This window comes from Myxine glutinosa, chromosome 10 (assembly GCF_964187855.1).
Source record: "Myxine glutinosa chromosome 10, kmMyxGlut1.1, whole genome shotgun sequence".
In the NCBI taxonomy this organism is placed as follows: domain Eukaryota; kingdom Metazoa; phylum Chordata; class Myxini; order Myxiniformes; family Myxinidae; genus Myxine; species Myxine glutinosa.
Genome location: NC_136270.1, coordinates 52,722,902 through 52,740,774, shown reverse-complemented (window position 1 = coordinate 52,740,774; position 17,873 = coordinate 52,722,902). Strand labels below are relative to the sequence as shown.

Below are 17,873 nucleotides of genomic sequence, written 5' to 3'. Positions count from 1 at the left end.
TCCATCCATATGCAAGTCCCCTCAAACGTATGCCAATCAGAGCTGAGGATCTGGTCACATGATAGGGTGATGTGATTACGTCTGATGTCATTATGGCGGCTGACTCCGCCCACCACCATTTTTATTCCAATTTCGTTCAGGCAGAACATATCGTCGAACCTGTTATATATCACAATCGCCATGCTCTACCTTTATGTTTTTCATTCAGTGTCAAACACAAACAAACCGATTGTTCCACCCATGCAAAACTGCTCCCGATTTGGAAATAAGCACGATCACGGGTTCGGCAGAAGCATTCGCTGATTTGATAATGCAGTCGGAACCTCAACAGTTGCATGTTCTGTGTATTCGCGGTTCATAACATGTGACCTGCTTCTACATACATGCCTTACATATTCGCAGTTCTAAAAACAAACAAAAAAATTATCTGGAAAAGTTCATATAAAGGGACGCCAATTTGATTCATACACCTGCATGAAGAGGTAAATGTACTTTATTTGCCAGATGTAAGACGCCTCTTTAAATGAACTTTTTTAGACCATTACTTGGTTCCTCCTAAGAACACAAGGGTAGTTCAGCATGCACACGATATTTTTTTGAATGTCCCATATTTTCTATTGTTTGGCATTTTCTATAAGCACAATATAAGCTTCTATAGTTTGCTACATGGCACATACCCTTATATAAAGGGGCCTTTTATATGCCCATGGCATATTTCACAAGATACATTTTAAATACAAACACAATGTATTTGTTCGTTGTTTAAGACTATATTCAAGACGATATAAAAGACTTGAAAAAGTAACGGGAAAAAAAATATTTAACCCAGACGGGATTCGAACCCACAATCCCCAGCTTGGAAGTCTGATGCTTTATCCATTAGGATTAGGCCATTGAGCCCGCACGTCAGAATTTTTTATTTTTTTTATATTTTAAAGGGGTATAAAGTTTATCAACATCCTATCATGATAGTACCCAGGGGGTGTTGAGCTCAGGCTCTCCATTTTTTGACATACTTTTACCAGAGGCGGAATCCCAAGGTTGGATTCTCGCCCACTGCAGGCAGGTTGGAGGACTCTCAGTCTTTTTATTCCCGGCCTCGCTCCACTCTCGCTCTCGTCCCCAGGCCCTCCAGTTCGCAGACGTTCCTCTCGATTTCTACACCTGGTTACCTTCCCCAATTCTAAGTTGAATGGTCATCTTTATTCCTTCATCCCTTTATTATTTTGTGTGTCTGGTATCTTGTGTCTACCCCCTGCCCCCCACTCCCCTTCCAGTGCTGTCCATCATCTCAACGTCTCCCCCCCCCCCCCCCCCCCCACTCCCCCTCCAGTGCTGTCCATCATCTCAACGTCATCCTTTCTCTCGTACCCACTCCTCTATTCTACTTTTGCAGACCCCAAAGCTTTTTTCTGTCAATCATGTGATGTCTTTCTCTGTGTTCCCTTTTCCTAATTAAGAGGTGTACCCTCTCAGAGTGTTGCGAACCTGGAGGTTTGTGACTATTCATTTTGCTTTTCTTTTTGTGCAATTTGTTTTTCTTTTTGATTCTATCCTAACAAGGTAGCTTGTTTAGTTCCCCCCTCCCTCTATAGCCCCCCCCAACATATCGGATCGATAGTTCATCAAAAGCAAATTGTGTTGTGAAATAATAAGGTTTATCGGTTTAGGTTGTCATTATCAATAAGTAGTATTTAGCTGTTTATGTTTACTATTTTATTCATTTTTATCCATGTGAAGCTACTCAATTTAAAAGTCGATTTTTCTGATAGTCTTTGAGTTGAAGTCGAATCATTGTCTTTACATGAAATTTGTTCAATGTAATTTATATTGGCATGGTATTGCCAGATACCACGTTTGAGTTTGTTTTCAACCACGATTGGAACCACCCCCTCTCCCCTCCCGAATGTATGATCTTATGCTAGGCCGGCAAGCTTGAACCGCATCTTGTGCTCGATCAGCTGCGATGCAACGGTGTGCTTGAAGGCATCAGGATCTGTCGGCAGGGATTTCCCAACCGCATTATATTCCAAGAGTTTCGGCAGAGGTTTGTGAATTCTGCTTCTTTATCCTTCTCAGGAGTTGAGGGGAAGGGGGCAGCATTTGGACATAAATTAAGTTTGATAGAGGCCAAAGGTGTGTGTGTGTGTGTGTGTGTGTGTGTGTGTGTGTGTGTGTGTGTGTGTGTGTGTGTGTGTGTGTGTGTGTGTGTGTGTGTGTGTGTGTGTGTGTGTGTGTGTGTGTGTGTGTGTGTGTGTGTGTGTGTGTGTGTGTGTGTGTGTGTGTGTGTGTGTGTGTGTGTGTGTGTGTGTGTGTGTGTGTGTGTGTGTGTGTGTGTGTGTGTGTGTGCATTCAGAAAGTATTCAGACCCCCTTCACTTTTTTCACATTTTATTATTTTGCAGCCTTATGCTGAAAACGTTTAAATTCATTTTTTCCCTCATCAATCTACACTCAATACCCCATAATGACAAAGAGAAAACAGGATTTTAGAAAGTTTTGCAAATTTATTAAAAAGAAAAACCTGACATATCACATTGACATACGTATTCAGACCTTCACTCAGTACTTAGTTGAAGCACCTTTGGCAGCGATTACAGCCTCGAGTCTTCTTGGGTATGACGCGAAAAGCTTTGCACACCTGGATTTGGGGATTTTCTGCCATTCTTCTCTGCAGATCCTCTCGAGCTCTGCCAGGTTGGATGGGGACCGTCGGTGGACAGCCATTTTCAGTTTCTCCAGATGTTCGATTGGGTTCAAGTCAGGGCTCTGGCTGGGCCACTCAAGGACCTTCACAGAGTTGTCACTAAGCCACTCCTGTGTTGTCTTGGCTGTGTGCTTAGGGTCCTTGTCCGGTTGGAAGGTGAACCTTCGGCCCAGTCTGAGGTCCTGAGCTCTCTGTTTCAGGTTTTCATCAAGGATATCTCTGTACTTTGCTCCGTTCATTGTTCCCTCAACCCTGACCAGTCCCTGCTGCTGAAAAACACCCCCACAGCATGATGCTGCCACCACCATGCTTCACCATTTGGATGGTATTGGGCAGGTGATCGGTGCCTGGTTTCCTCCAGACATGACGCTTAGAATTGTGGCCAAACAGTTCAATCTTGGTTTCATCAGACCACAGAATCTTGTTTCTCACAGTCTGAGAGTCCTTTCGGTGCCTTTTTGCCAACTCCAAGCGGGCTTTCATGTGTCTTTCACTGAGGAGAGGCTTCTGTTTGGCTACTCTGCCATAAAGCCCAGATCGGTGGAGTGTTGCAGTGATGGTTGTGTTATGGATTCGTCACTTCCGTTGTTGTGGTTTTCCTCCACTTGAAATATTTCTGATTCTATGTACTATTATTGTCTTCAAAAGGTTTATTGTTCATGAACTGTTTGCAAAGGATAAAAGCGTTAATGTTAAAAAGAGACAGGAGGCCGGATCGGGAGCCGGAAGAAGAAGAAGAGGAGGAGAGAAAAAGGGTGGAGCGAATGAGTCTGACAAGAAAGCCGAGTTGCTCCGGGTTCTGAAGCGAACGTTGGCGAGCCAGAGTCACTAGCGAACTTTCGGGTTTCCGGGAGAGGAATTCCTATGACGGAGTTGTCATCGCTGTGACTGGTCAACCTGCATGTCAGGTTTTGCGATCGGTTCAGGAGAGAATCATCGCCGTGCCGTGCGCCACGAGACCGGGTCGCCGGCCATTTTGACTCGCGCAGGATTTGTGCTTCGCTCGCGGTTTCGTTTCTTTTCGACAATTCTCACCGCATTCAGACGTCGATCTGGGGCGTGTGTGTGACGTGGATTTTTGAAGGCTAATTCGTCCATACCCGAGGGTGTGATCTCTCGGTCGCCTGTAGGGCGCCTTTGGATTTCCAAGTCGCCTTGAGGGGGCCTTTGTACAGCTGTGGCTGTGGGACTGTATTTGCCATCCGAACGGGATTCTGGTCTCGATCGGACCTCTTTCTGTCGATCGCTGGAGCGAATCAACTTTGGGCTTGAAGCCGGGAATAAGAGACATTGGGGATGTTCGTGTTTCACTCACTTGGAGCACAGTGAGTTCTATATTACCAAAACTGATGGTACCATCATAGGACATGGATTGTACTATTGAATACTATTATGGTTGTACTGTTATTCTTGTGTGATCTTAATACAATATTTGTTTGTGAGTAACAATTGGGGTGGCTTCTCCATTGATCTTTGACATACAGAATAACACATTTTTCTGCCGCGACTCCTCTCGGGGCTCGGAGGTACATCGTGACCAGGGGTCGGGGAGGAGCCCGTAACAGTTGTCCTTCTAGAAGTTTCTCCCATCTCCACACAGGATCTCTGGAGCTCAGCCAGAGTGACTATCGGGTTCTTGGTCACCTCTTACCAAGGCCCTTCTCCCCCGATTGCTCAGTTTGGCCGGGTGGCCAGCTCTAGGAAGAGCCCTGGTTGTTCCAAACTTCTTCCATTTAAGAATTATGGAGGAGACTTGGGAACCTTCAATGCAGCAGAGATTTTTTTTGTAGACTTCCCCAGATCTGTGCCTCGACACAATCCTGTCTCTGAGCTCTGCAGGCAGTTCCTTCGACCTCATTGCTTGGTTTTTGCTCTGATATGCATTGTCAGCTGTGAGACCTTATATAGACAAGTGTGTGCCTTTCCAAATCATGTCCAATCAATTGAATTTACCACAGGTGGACGCCAATCAAGGTGTAGAAACATCTCAAAGATGATCAAGAGAAATGGGAGGCACCTGAGCTAAATTTCAAGTGTCATCGCAAAGGGTCTGAATACTTATGTCAATGTGATATTTCAGTTTTTTCTTTTTAATAAATTTGCAGAACTTTCTAAAATCCTGTTTTCTCTTTGTCATTATGGGGTATTGAGTGTGAATTGATGAGGGAAAAAATGAATTAACCGATTTCAGCATAAGGCTGCAACATAACAAAATTGGAAAAAAGTGAAGGGGTCTGAATACTTTCTGAATGCACTGTACATAAAAATAAAGTTTGAGCAGTGAGTGTCGACCTTGTTGACCTTCTCAAAGTTATAGGATCAATTCTATCTGATGATACATCCCCTACCTGCTCTTGTGTAAATGGTGTGGCAAAATAATGAAGATATTCTAAAAATTACTTTCAAGAAGTATGTTTGCAAAGTTTAATCCTTTTTACTTTGTGGATCTTTTTATTTTTTTTTGTTCCTCTTGATTATCATGTTTGCATTTTTATTTTTTATCTGGGTGATTGCTGTCTTGATTTATTCAACTGATTGATGATTGGTTGCACTGTTTGCCTTGCAGGTATGAAATCCTGACACCAAACGCCATCCCCAAAGGTTTCATGGATGGGAAACAGGCCTGTGAGCGCATGGTGAGCTCAGGGTACCAAATATATTGACCATTATGATGGATATTCTATAAAGAAGATTGGTGCTTATACTTTTTAATGTTCGATTCGTAAGAAAACTTTTGCTTTTAGTTCGTATCACCCTTACTGTCAACTTTGCCCTTTTATCCCCTCGGCTTGTAGGTCAACGCCTTGGAACTGGATGCCAACCTCTATCGCATCGGGCAGAGCAAGATCTTCTTCCGTGCTGGTGTGCTAGCTCACCTTGAGGAGGAGCGAGACCTTAAAATTACAGACATCATCATTGCTTTCCAAGCTTTCTGCCGAGGATACCTCGCCCGCAAGTAGGGCCCCCGAAGTTTTGATGAGTTGTGTCGATTGTCTCTCTCGAATAATGTTTTCAAAAACTTGTGCACAAGTGTTGTAATTCCAAGGTTGAGACTGCAGTTGTGATGACATGAGAAGTGAAGTTTGGAATTCCTGCATATAATTTGATCAGGTTGAAATGATGATTGAAGACTAACTACGTTCTATCTTGAGGCTCAAATACAATGTACACTACAGAAAAAGACTGAGGCCAAAGGACATGTTTTCTCATCATTAATCATGTGGTGTCACACAGGGCATTCGCACGGAGGCAGCAACAGCTTGGTGCACTCAAGGTTATCCAACGGAACTGTGCGGCCTACCTCAAGTTGCGCAACTGGCAGTGGTGGAGGCTTTTCACAAAGGTATGATGTGATGTGAGCTTGCGATATGATGTTTTACTTTAGGATCAAAAATTTAATGAAAATACACTACATGACCAAAAGTATGTGGACAACCAAACATCACACATCTCATTCCAAATTCATGGGCATTAATATGGAGTTGGTCCCCACCCCCCCCCCCCCCCCCTTCGCTGCTATAACATCTTCCACTCTTCTGGGAAGGCTTTCCACTAGATGTTGGAACATTATTGTGGGGATTTGCTTCCATTCAGCCACAAGAGCATTGGTGAGGTTGGGCACTGATGTTGGGCGATTAGGCCTGGCTCACAGTCGGCGTTCCAATTCATCCCAAATGTGTTCGATGGGGTTGTGGTCAAGGCTCTGTGTAGGCCAGTCACCGATCTCGACAAACCATTACTGTATTCTACCTCGCTTTGTGCACAGGGGCATTGTCATGCTGAAGCAGGAAAGGGCCTTCCCCAAACTGTTGTCACAAAGTTGGAAGCACACAATCGTCTAGAATATCATTGTATGCTGCAGCATTAAGATTTCCCTTCACTGGAACTAAGTGGCCTGACCCGAACCATGAAAAACAGCGCCAGACCATTATTCCTCCTCCACCAAACTTTACAGTTGGCACTATGCATTCGGGCAGATAGCGTTCTCCTGGCATCCGCCAAACCCAGATTCGTCCGTCGGACTGCCAGATGGTGAAGCGTGATTCATCACTCCAGAGAAAGCATTTCCACTGATCCAGAGTCCAATGGCGGTGAGCTTTACACCACTCCAGCAAGACGCTTCGCATTCCACATGGTGACCTTAGGCTTGTGTGCGGCTGCTCGGCCATGGAAACCCATTTCATGGATCTCCCGAAGAACAGTTGTTGTGCTGACGTTGCTTCCAGAGGTGGTTTGGAACTCGGTAGTGAGTGTTGCAACCGAGGACAGACGATTTTTACGCGCTTTAGCACTCGGCGGTCCTGTTCTGTGAGCTTGTGTGGCCTACCACTTCACTGCTGAGCTGTTGTTGCTCCAAGACGTTTCCACTTCACAATAACACCACTTACAGTTGACTGGGGCAGCTCCACCAGGGCAGAAATTTGACGAACTGGCTTGTTGGAAAGGTGGCATCCTGTGACGATTCCACGTTGAAAGTCACTGAGCTCTTCAGTACGGCCCGTTCTACTGCCAATGTTTGTCTATGGAGATTGCATGGCTGTGTGCTTGATGTATACCTGTCAGCAATGGGTGTGGTTGAATCCACTAATTAGAAGGGGTGTCAGCATACTTTTGGTTATGTGGTGTATGTGAATGATTTGCAGTTATAGGGTCATTGGATGTTGTCACTCGTACATAATTTCAAAACACTTTTCAACTTTTTTAATGCAAAGTCTTTGTACCCAAGATGAACTCTTGTGTGTTTGTCTTGCGTGTTTGTGCAGGTTAAGCCTTTGCTCCAGGTTAGTCGGCAAGATGACGAGCTGCAGGAGAAGCAGAATGAGCTGCTGAAAGTGCAGGAATGTCAACTGAAGGCCGAGGCCAACCTCAAGGAGATTGAAAGCAAGCACAATCAGGTGACTATTGTGTCGCTTGCATGATCTATGTGATAGTAACATGTTTATTTTTTCATGAAAGCTTTGAGACATGGAAATGTTTTGGACAAGAACACAAACGTTGCAAGCAAGATGTTGCCAATTTGATCAGGTGACCTCTTTGATGTTCTCTTTTGCTTTATTTATTTATTTTGCAGCTAATGGCAGAAAAGCAGGTACTTGCTGATCAGCTTCAGGCTGAGATTGAGCTGTTCTCTGAGGCAGAGGATATGCGTAGCCGCCTTGAGTCCAAGAAGCTGGAGCTGGAGGAGATATTGCACGATTTTGAGTTACGTATCGAGGAGGAGGAAGAACGCAATTCACATCTTAGCCAAGAGAAGAAGAAGATGCAGCAGAGGATACAGGTAAGAAAGTAAAGCAGATGTGGCTGGAGGTACATTTGTTATAAAATTGCGGTGGTTACAAAACTTTTGTTTGTAATGGTCGTTTTGTCACTGAAGTTTCTTTGGTTTTTATCTGTCAATGTCAATTTCTTATGAGACCAGCGTTGTGTTGATGCCATTTGTCATTTCCAGGATCTTGAGGAACACCTCACGGAGGAGGGAGATACAAAACAGAGGGTCCAGCTCGACAAGGTTCAGAGTGACAGCAAGTTGAAGAAGCTCGAGGAAACAATGCTCATGTATGAAGACCAGACCGGAAAGCTTTTGAAGGTATTCCTTTGCTTCCTATTTCTCCCTTGGCCCATTTTTTAAATCTTATTTGTAATTCATTTCTTGCCTCTACTTCCATATTTTTCTTTTCTCAAATTCCCAGATTTTTTCTTTTCTTTTCTCTCTCATCTCACATTGGTACTGCATCATTCTTTCCAAGGGTTGTATTTTAAAGTACTTTATTTGAATGAATGAATGAATGATCGTTTTAAGGCAATTTTTCCCCGCTAGAACTGGGGTTAGCCTTGCGGGTCCCATGACAATCCTGGTTCCCTGTTTGAGGCAATGTTTTTATGGCTGGATGCTCTTCCTGACACCAACCCTTAGTCGCCTCTTACGATATGCAGGGATATGGTGTACCTATTCTAAATCGGGGTACCTGGTGTTGGGCTAGCGGCTAGGGTGCCAGCTTAGGATCCTAGGATCCTGGGTTCGAATCCCGGTCGATCGCTGAATTAACGCCAGGGGGGTTGACTCAGCCTGTCATCCTTCCGAGGTCGGTCCCCTTTTTGAAGCAATGTTTTACGGTCGGATGCCCTTCCTGCCGCCAACCCTTTTTGTCGCCTTTTACGACGAGCAGGGAATTACCAGTGAACTGGTACTCAATTTGCCTACCTCGGAAGGATGACAGGCTGAGTCAACCCCCCTGGCGTTAATTCAGCGATTGACCGGGATTCAAACTCAGGATCCTAGGATCCCAAGCTGGCACCCTAACCGCTAAGCCAACACCGGGCTTAAAGTGCTCCATTTAAATCTGCTTAATTTTTTAAGTGCTCTATTGAAATATATTAAATTTTGCTGTGCTTTATTTAAATGTATTTAATTTTTACAGTGATTTATTTCAATGTATTTAATATTTACAGTAATTTATTTAAATGTATTTAATTTTCACAGTGATTTATTTAAATGTATTTAATATTTACAGTAATTTATTTAAATGTATTTGTTTTTCACAGTGATTAATTTTAATGTATTTAATTTTTACAGTGATTTATTTAAATGTATTTAATTTTTGTCATGCTTTATTTAAATGTATTTCATATTTAATGATTTATTTAAATGTATTTATTATTCACAGTGATTTATTTAAATGTATTTTATTATTACAGTGCTTTATTTCAATGTATTTAATATTTACAGTGATTTCTTTAAATGTATTTCATATTTAATGATTTATTTAAATGTATTGGGGAGTACACATCTGTGGGTTTTGAATGGGAGGGAGAGGAATAGGACAAGAGTGAAGGTGTGTCTGTGTGTGTGTGTATGTTTGTGTATGTGTGTGCGGTGTGTGTGGTTCGCATGATAATGTAAAGCGCCACGAGGGTCGTTAACTCTGCTTGATGGGGCTATATAAGACTCCTTTATTATTATTATTATTTAATTTTTACAGTGATTTATTTAAATGTATTTAATTTCACAGTGCTTTATTTAAATGTATTTAATTTTTACAGTGCTTTATTTCAATGTATTTAATATTTACAGTGATTTCTTTAAATGTATTTCATATTTAATGATTTATTTAAATGTATTTAATTTTTACAGTGATTTATTTAAATGTATTTAATTATTACAGTGCTTTATTTAAATGTATTTAATTTTACAGTGATTTATTTAAATGTATTTCATATTTAATGATTTATTTGAATGTATTTATTATTCACAGTGATTTTTTAAAATGTATTTAATTATTAGTGCTTTATTTCAATGTATTTAATATTTACAGTGATTTCTTTAAATGTATTTCATATTTACTGATTTATTTAAATGTGTTTATTATTCACAGTGATTTATTTCACAGTGATTTATCTCTCTGCCAATAACCTGTATGAAACATTCCAATCCGGATTCCGGTCCAACCACAGTACTGAAACTGCTCTCCTCAAAATCACCAACGACCTTCTCCTCTCCTCTGACGCTGGCAACCTCAACATTCTCGTCCTCCTCGACCTCAGCGCTGCCTTTGACACCATCGATCACACTATCCTCCTCACCCGACTTGAATCCACCTTTAACGTTACCGGCACTGCCCTCTCTTGGATTAAATCATACCTCTCTGACAGATGCCAGTTCATCTCCATCAATAACTGCAAATCCCCCACTGCTCCCCTCCCCCAAGGTGTCCCCCAAGGTTCACTTCTTGGCCCCCTCCTCTTCATCCTTTACCTGTCCCCGCTCGGTCACTTAATCCGCCGTCATGGTCTCCAATTCCACTGCTTCGCCGATGACATCCAGCTTTTCATCTCCACCAAGTCCGTCTCCACCGACACCCACTCTATCCTGACAAACTGCATCACTGAAATAAAATCCTGGCTTCAAATCAACTTCCTCAAGCTTAACTGTGATAAATCTGAAATAATCATCATTGGCCCAAAAACGCTCACAAAATCCACCCATAACTTTGCCCTCAACATCGACGGTATCCCAGTATCCACCTCCCCTCACATCCGGAATCTTGGCGTCATCTTTGACCAAACCCTTTCCTTCGACAAATACACTAAACAGATCACAAAGTCAGCCTTCTTTCACCTGAAAAACATTGCCCGTCTCCGCTCATCCCTCTCCTCCACGGCTGCAGAAACCCTCATCCACGCCTTCATCACCTCCCGTCTGGACTACTGCAATAGCCTCCTCTATGGTTCACCCTCAAAAATCACCAATAAACTCCAATACATTCAGAACTCCGCTGCCCGTCTACTCACCCATTCCCGGACCCGTGACCACATCACCCCCGTCCTTTACAAGCTTCACTGGCTCCCCATCCCCCAGAGAATCCAGTACAAAATCCTCCTCTTGACATACAAAGCCCTCCATAACCTGGCCCCATCCTACCTGGCTGACCTCCTCTCCAGACACACTCCCACCCGCAACCTCCGCTCTGCTGGTACCAACCTCCTGACCCCCTCCATCCGGACCAAATTCAGATCCTGGGGGGACAGGGCCTTCTCCATCGCTGCTCCCACCCTCTGGAACTCACTACCTCACACCATCAGAGACTCCTCCTCACTCACCACATTCAAAACATCACTAAAGACCCACCTCTTCAACACTGCATTCAACATTCAACCCACAGCATTTAACCCCTGACTATCTCTTCTCCTTCTCCCTCCTTTTGCTTTAAATATTTCCCTATTGATTCTTGTCTTTTTTGCAATTGTTGTTTTCATGTATTGTTATGCATTATGTTTGCCACTCTGTCAAAGTGCCTTTGGGCTTCTGGAAAAGCGCTATACAAAATAAATGAATTATTATTATTATTTAAATGTATTTAATTATTACAGTGCTTTATTTCAATGTATTTAATATTTACAGTGATTTCTTTAAATGTATTTCATATTTAATGATTTATTTAAATGTATTTAATTTTTACAGTGATTTATTTAAATGTATTTAATTTTTGTCGTGCTTTATTTCAATGTATTTAATTTTTACAGTTATTTATTTAAATGTATTTAATATTTAATGATTTATTTAAATGTATACATTATTCACAGTGATTTATTTAAATGTATTTAATTATTACAGTGCTTTATTTCAATGTATTTAATATTTACAGTGATTTCTTTAAATGTATTTCATATTTAATGATTTATTTCAATGTATTTAATTTTTACAGTGATTTATTTAAATCTATTTAATTTTTGTCGTGCTTTATTGAAATCTATTTAATTTTTACATTTATTTATTTAAATGTATTTAATATTTACAGTGCTTTATTTAAATGTATTTCATATTTAATGATTTATTTAAATGTATTTAATTTTTACAGTTATTTATTTAAATGTATTTCATATTTACAGTGCTTTATTGAAATGTATTTAATATTTAGCAATTTATTTAAATGTATTTAATATTTACAGTGCTTTATTGACATGTATTCAATTTTTACAGTGCTTTATTTAAATGTATTTAATTATTACAGTGATTTATTTAAATGTATTTAATTTTTACAGTGATTTATTTAAATGTATTTCATATTTAATGATTCATTTAAATGTATTTATTATATGTTCACAGTGATTTATTTAAATGTATTTAATTCTTACAATGCTTTATTTCAATGTATTTAATTTTTACAGTGATTTATTTAAATGTATTTCATATTTAATGATTTATTTAAATGTATTTATTATATGTTCACAGTTCACGGCAAAAAGGGTTGGTGTCAGGAAGGGCATCTGGCCGTAAAACATTGCTTCAAAAAGGGGACCAAAAAACAACAACCACGGTTCTCGAAAAAGGCCAACCCCCGCTTTGCAGGGAAAAATGGCCTCTAAAGGTTTATATGTTCACAGTGATTTATTTAAACTAGGGCATTGCCCGTACGTGGGTGCCCGTTCCTTGCCAAAAAAAAAAAAAAACGCTACCCGTACGCTCTACCCCGCCCGTACGCCCGTAAACAAAAAAAACAACGCTCTTCGCTTCCGCCCTTCGCTCTGACTGAATTGGGAGAAATAATGCGCATAAGAAATCGAATTACGTACCGTAATGGCGGTCAGCTCGTAACGCGCTCAGCTCCGCTCGTCTCACATCGGCCACGCCTACGCAACAAAGCGTTCTGTGATTGGCTGCCGGAAGTGAAGTCGTCACTGTCCGGAAGTTCGCAAATCGCAGTTACGATGAATCGTTTTAATTTAATCGCAGTTTGAATTCGTTTTAAAACATAGTTTAACGGCAACATAGTTTTCCAACGTGAAATAAATGAATACGCTGTCAAATGTGCCGTCCGAGGCAGAGTCTGATCGCCACGTTCGGCACACGTGATAGCTCGCTGCTCTCTGATTGGTTGAAGCGTTTTTTGGACATAGCTCGGTAAGTACTTGTCCGATTAATTTAAAACCTTGAAAAGGCACATCCTCGGGTCCCCAGCAATATACCTGGCAAGTTTAAAGTATATCGGACCCGTGGTTGTCGAGAAACAGCGGTCACAGACACACAGACACACAGACACACAGACACACAGACACACAGAGATTGCTGGAATTATAGATAGATGTATTTAATTATTACAGTGCTTTATTTCAATATATTTAATATTTACAGTGATTTATTTAAATGTATTTCATATTTAATGATTTATTTAAATGTATTTAATTTTTACAGTTATTTATTTTAATGTATTTAATATTTAATGATTTATTTAAATGTATTTAATATTTAATGATTTATTTAAATGTATTTAATTTTTCTTGTGCTTTATTTAAATGTATTTTATTTTTTACAGTGCTTTATATTAAATGTATTTAATTATTAGTGCTTTAAATGTATTTAAGTTTTACAGTGCTTTATTTGAAAGTATTTAATATTTTACAGTGCTTTATTTAAATGTATTTTGTGTAAACAATGCAGGAAAAGAAGAATCAAGAGGAGAGAATTGCAGAACTGTTGATTCACCTATCTACTCAGGAAGAATCGTCGAAAAACACCGCAAAGACCAAGAACAAGCAGGATATCATTATCACAGACCTTGAGGGTAGCGATGCCTTTATTAACTCGTATATGTTTAAGGCCATTGTTGTATCTTGCAAGATCATTAAGCTGATCCAATATTACAGTCGCTGCTTCGGGTTTGGCCTTTTCTGAGCGCATTTAAGACCTGATAATTATGTTTATCTTTTGGTCTAGTTGGGTGTCTGAGATAGTCCGGGCACATGCCTTTTATGAGCTATTGTTTCCTTGGCAGGGCGCCTGAAGAAGGAGGAGAAGATGAGGCTGGAATTGGAGAAGACTAAGCGAAAGCTGGACGGTGATAGTACTGATCTGCTGGACCAAATAGCAGAGCTTCAGCAACAGATCGCAGAGTTGAAGATGCAGCTGTCGAAGAAAGATGAAGAGTTGCGGTTGGCCCTGGCAAAGTATGTACCAGGATGTGAAGCTTAGATCTCCATGGCCCAAGGGTTAGAATTGGTTGTTCCTGATGCAAGAGTTATTGGATTTGAGGGAGTCCTATCAATACAAGGTTGTTGACATGGTCGAGATTGAGATTTGGCGGAATATTTATAATCACAGTTGTGACTTTGTGATGGCAGACAATCTTTTTTTGTCTAGTGTGAAGGTTCCCATTTGATAAATGCTCAGTTTCTTGCTACCACTTACCTGTAATATCCCGTTTCTCTTCGTACCTACCTTGTAATTATAATTTTTATCTTCAGGTTGGAAGAAGAGCTCGCACAGAAGAATGCTGCATTGAAAAATGTGCGAGAACTGCAGGTGCAAGTTTCAGAGCTGCAAGAGGATCTCGATTCAGAACGTACTGCAAGGTCCAAAGCTGAGAAGCTGAAGCGGGACTTGGGAGAAGAGCTTGAGGCACTCAAGACGGAGTTGGAGGACACGCAAGACACGACGGCAACACAGCAGGACCTGAAGTAAAGTATTTGAGTTGATCTGAAATGAGGGCAAATATGTCACCGACAATTCAACATGACATCATTATATCAAAATATTGTCGCATGACTACCCTTGGTGAACACCTTAGGGTAGCACGGATGACCAAACGAGCTTACTCCGAGGCGTTCAGTTCAAATGGCGGAGAATACGCGTGGGGAAGCAAGAGGGAGGGGGAGAAACCGGAGCCGTACCTGAACGGCTTCGACTCAACGTCTCCACACCTGAAAAAAATAACTCGAACACAAACGGATTTAAAATGTATAAAAATAACAGATTTATTTAAATAAATGCCGGTACAAAGAAAATGCGCGATAAACGAAATTCCTAAATTGGGACGTCCCCACAACAGACTTGAACACAGACAAAAGGGAAGGATAATTGAAAATATATGTGCATCTGTGTGCACTTAACTCTGATCGCTGGTGAGGTCTCGGCAGTAATCGTGGAAATCGTCCCGGGCCTTGGCGGGAACAGCATGTTCGTTGGCGGGAACCAGGCCTCGCTGTGTGTCACGCTGCAGCGAGCCAGCAGTGCCCGTCCACCCATCGCTCTTGCTTGGAAAGCCGTGGCTCTTCCTCCTCAATACCACCAGCAAGATCTCCAAACACAGCCGTTCACGATCGCTCCCTTGAGCCCGAGAGAAAAATGCCACCGTTCGTACGAGGTTCAGGTGAGAAAAAGCGCAAGAGGGAATTCGGTCAGAGTGAGGAGCCAAGGAGAAGAGAGCAAAATGTCCGCTCGAGCAAAAAGCCAAGAAGAAGAGAGAGAATATATCCGCTAGCCCGTTCTTTTCTCACCCAGGCTCTGACGTCATCTGGGGTGCTTCGCCAATCAGCGAGTCGCTTCCTATCAGCCCTTCCCTGCTCCTATAAGCAAATCGCATCTTACCCCGGTCTTGTGCCAATCAAAACCCCGACCAATCACTGCCCTTCTGGGCATGGCCCTCGGCCCGCCCGTCCTGTGCACTTCCAAAGTCAATGTCATCAGCGGCACCACTCAATGTCCTGGCTTCCGGTAGGTTTTTAACTAGGGTTTTTTAATGCGTGCGATTGGCTAGTGTCTATTGTGTGGTGCCAAAAGGAACATAGGAAATAAATTAGAGGTAACAACATACAAGGGATAAATTACGCATAATCCCTGAGCTAATTAACATACCCCACTCCTCGTAATGGGGTCGAAGATACACCTTGCACGACATCCGGGCTAAACAGATTCCCTACTTAATAAATGGTGGTTCTTCGTCTTCATCGCGACATATGGAGCATGCTAATTTATGTACTCTACCGGGTCTATGGTATCCCTAACCCCCCCCCCCCCCTCCCCTCCCCACCCCACAAATGTAACAATATATACCCTTAAGCCACAAGTGGGTATCTATTTTTTCACCTCTTAAATAGTAGACTTTTCCCTCCTTTTTTCACCTCCTCCTCCTCCATTTCATCCCCTTTCCTGACTCGTTATTCTTCCACTCGCTTTTCTTTCTACACATTTTACACAATCTGCCCTATCAATCTCCTCCTTTTAGTGTGCGCGTGTTTTATACGGTTTTTTAAAAAGCTGTTTGAGCTTATGTCATCAAATTTTTAAGAAACCTTTATTATGAGAATGTGTAGAAAATAACTTTTTTTAGTTCCTTTTTTATTTTTAATCTTGTTTTTTGTCGAGTTTATTTCAAGAACAGAGCGGCTGCGGACAGGCTTTGCATTTTGGGATGATTTCTCATTTATTTTGTTCCTGTACATGCGTATAGCTATTGGATGACATCTATCAAATGTTGTGGTTTGTAGACTGAGGCCAAGCTGTTCCCGGCAGGATGAAGCGTGAGCAAGAGGTGATGGAGCTGAAAAGAGCGATGGAAGAGGAGATGAAAACTCATGAGATGCAAGTGCAGGATATGAGGCACAGACATTCCCAGGCACTGGAACAAGTTTCTGAGCAGCTGGAGCAAGCCAAGCGGGTTTGTCATTGTCGTGTTTTGTTTCCGTTCGGGAAAGATGTTTGTAGCTGCTCTTACTTTTATACAGTGTGGGTGAATGTACAAGGTATAAAAAAATGTTCACATCCAACATAGTTTCTTGTCTTTTGCCCTATTTTAAAATAACCTTTCCATTCTAATACCCACCACCATCTCACAATTTAACCTTTTCTACATCTTAGCTTTATTACACCTACTCAGACAGTTGCCCTCCTTCACCTACAATTCCTTCTCCTCTGCTGTGGTATATCTTGACGTTCCGTCATGCACGGTGTTTCCCCTTCACCCCATTTTGGGTGTTGATCCTTTGCCCTCTGTTAATCTGCCCCTTCCATTAGCTTCGATACCTGTGTAAAGATTATCTTAAATGCTTTCTATTCACTTGATACCAGGTTATACACAAGGATTTTTGGAAAGTACAATTTTTAAGTACGTATTGCGAATAAAGCTCTGTTGGAGATTATTTTTGTGATCTCACTTTTCTGTTGTTTACTTCGAATTTTATTTTTGTTGTTTTTTAACCCCCAAAGTTGAAAAACAGCACTGAGAAAACCAAGCAAAGCCTTGAGAGTGAGACTGTTGAACTATCCGGAGAGGTCAAGGCCTTGTCTCAGGCCAAGGCCGAGTCTGAGACAAAGCGTAAACGGTTAGAAACCCAGGTGCAGGAGCTGCAAGCCAAACTCCTGGAAAGCGATCGCATTAAGGCCGAGCACATCGAGAAGGTTAACAAGCTCTCGGTAAGCATTGATTATTGTGTGGTGAAAGTTCTCCATTTGGGGAATACTTTCTGAAGACCCAATTCCCAATTCCCCCCACCCTCATTGTTGAAGAGAATGCACTGGCATATTGAGACTTCTATGTTGCTGAACATTTTCTCTGATTTGTGCAACTTTTTGAACATCTGTGGCTCTACACGTAGTGTTACAAAAGTGGGAAGACATGAGTGCTGCCATGCAAGTTGGTAGTTCAGTTTGGGATTGACATGACACAGTAGGCAGAGTAGACCAATTGTGTAACTTCTCGGTCATCTACAATGTCAGTGGCAGAGTCCGGTACCGAGACTTGTGCGAAATTTGAGGTTGTCACTACAGCTTTAAATAACTGCATGGCAAACAACTATCGGGGATGCATCTTCGCGGTGGTTGAACCCCCCCCACCCCTCTCCAATGCAAGGCGGGTGCCAAATCTTCCCCTTTATTCCCTGATTCTCGGGTTCGT

The 17,873-nt window shown here is 41.7% G+C and overlaps 1 protein-coding gene across 6 annotated transcripts in view; it reads left to right on the top strand.

Moving 5' to 3' along the window:
• Window positions 1-17,873, top strand: part of LOC137434540 (myosin-10) — a 159,225-nt gene that overhangs the window by 107,920 nt on the left and 33,432 nt on the right. For all 6 annotated transcript variants that reach the window (XM_068127668.2, XM_078785662.1, XM_078785661.1 and 3 more), the window contains 12 exons: window positions 1,926-2,047; window positions 5,273-5,342; window positions 5,502-5,662; window positions 5,941-6,049; window positions 7,470-7,601; window positions 7,778-7,984; window positions 8,156-8,293; window positions 13,643-13,766; window positions 13,977-14,148; window positions 14,446-14,658; window positions 16,493-16,637; window positions 17,186-17,392. In XM_068127668.2, the coding sequence (XP_067983769.2) occupies window positions 1,926-2,047; window positions 5,273-5,342; window positions 5,502-5,662; window positions 5,941-6,049; window positions 7,470-7,601; window positions 7,778-7,984; window positions 8,156-8,293; window positions 13,643-13,766; window positions 13,977-14,148; window positions 14,446-14,658; window positions 16,493-16,637; window positions 17,186-17,392 (1,800 nt within the window). The remainder of the gene's footprint in view (window positions 1-1,925; window positions 2,048-5,272; window positions 5,343-5,501; window positions 5,663-5,940; window positions 6,050-7,469; window positions 7,602-7,777; window positions 7,985-8,155; window positions 8,294-13,642; window positions 13,767-13,976; window positions 14,149-14,445; window positions 14,659-16,492; window positions 16,638-17,185; window positions 17,393-17,873) is intronic.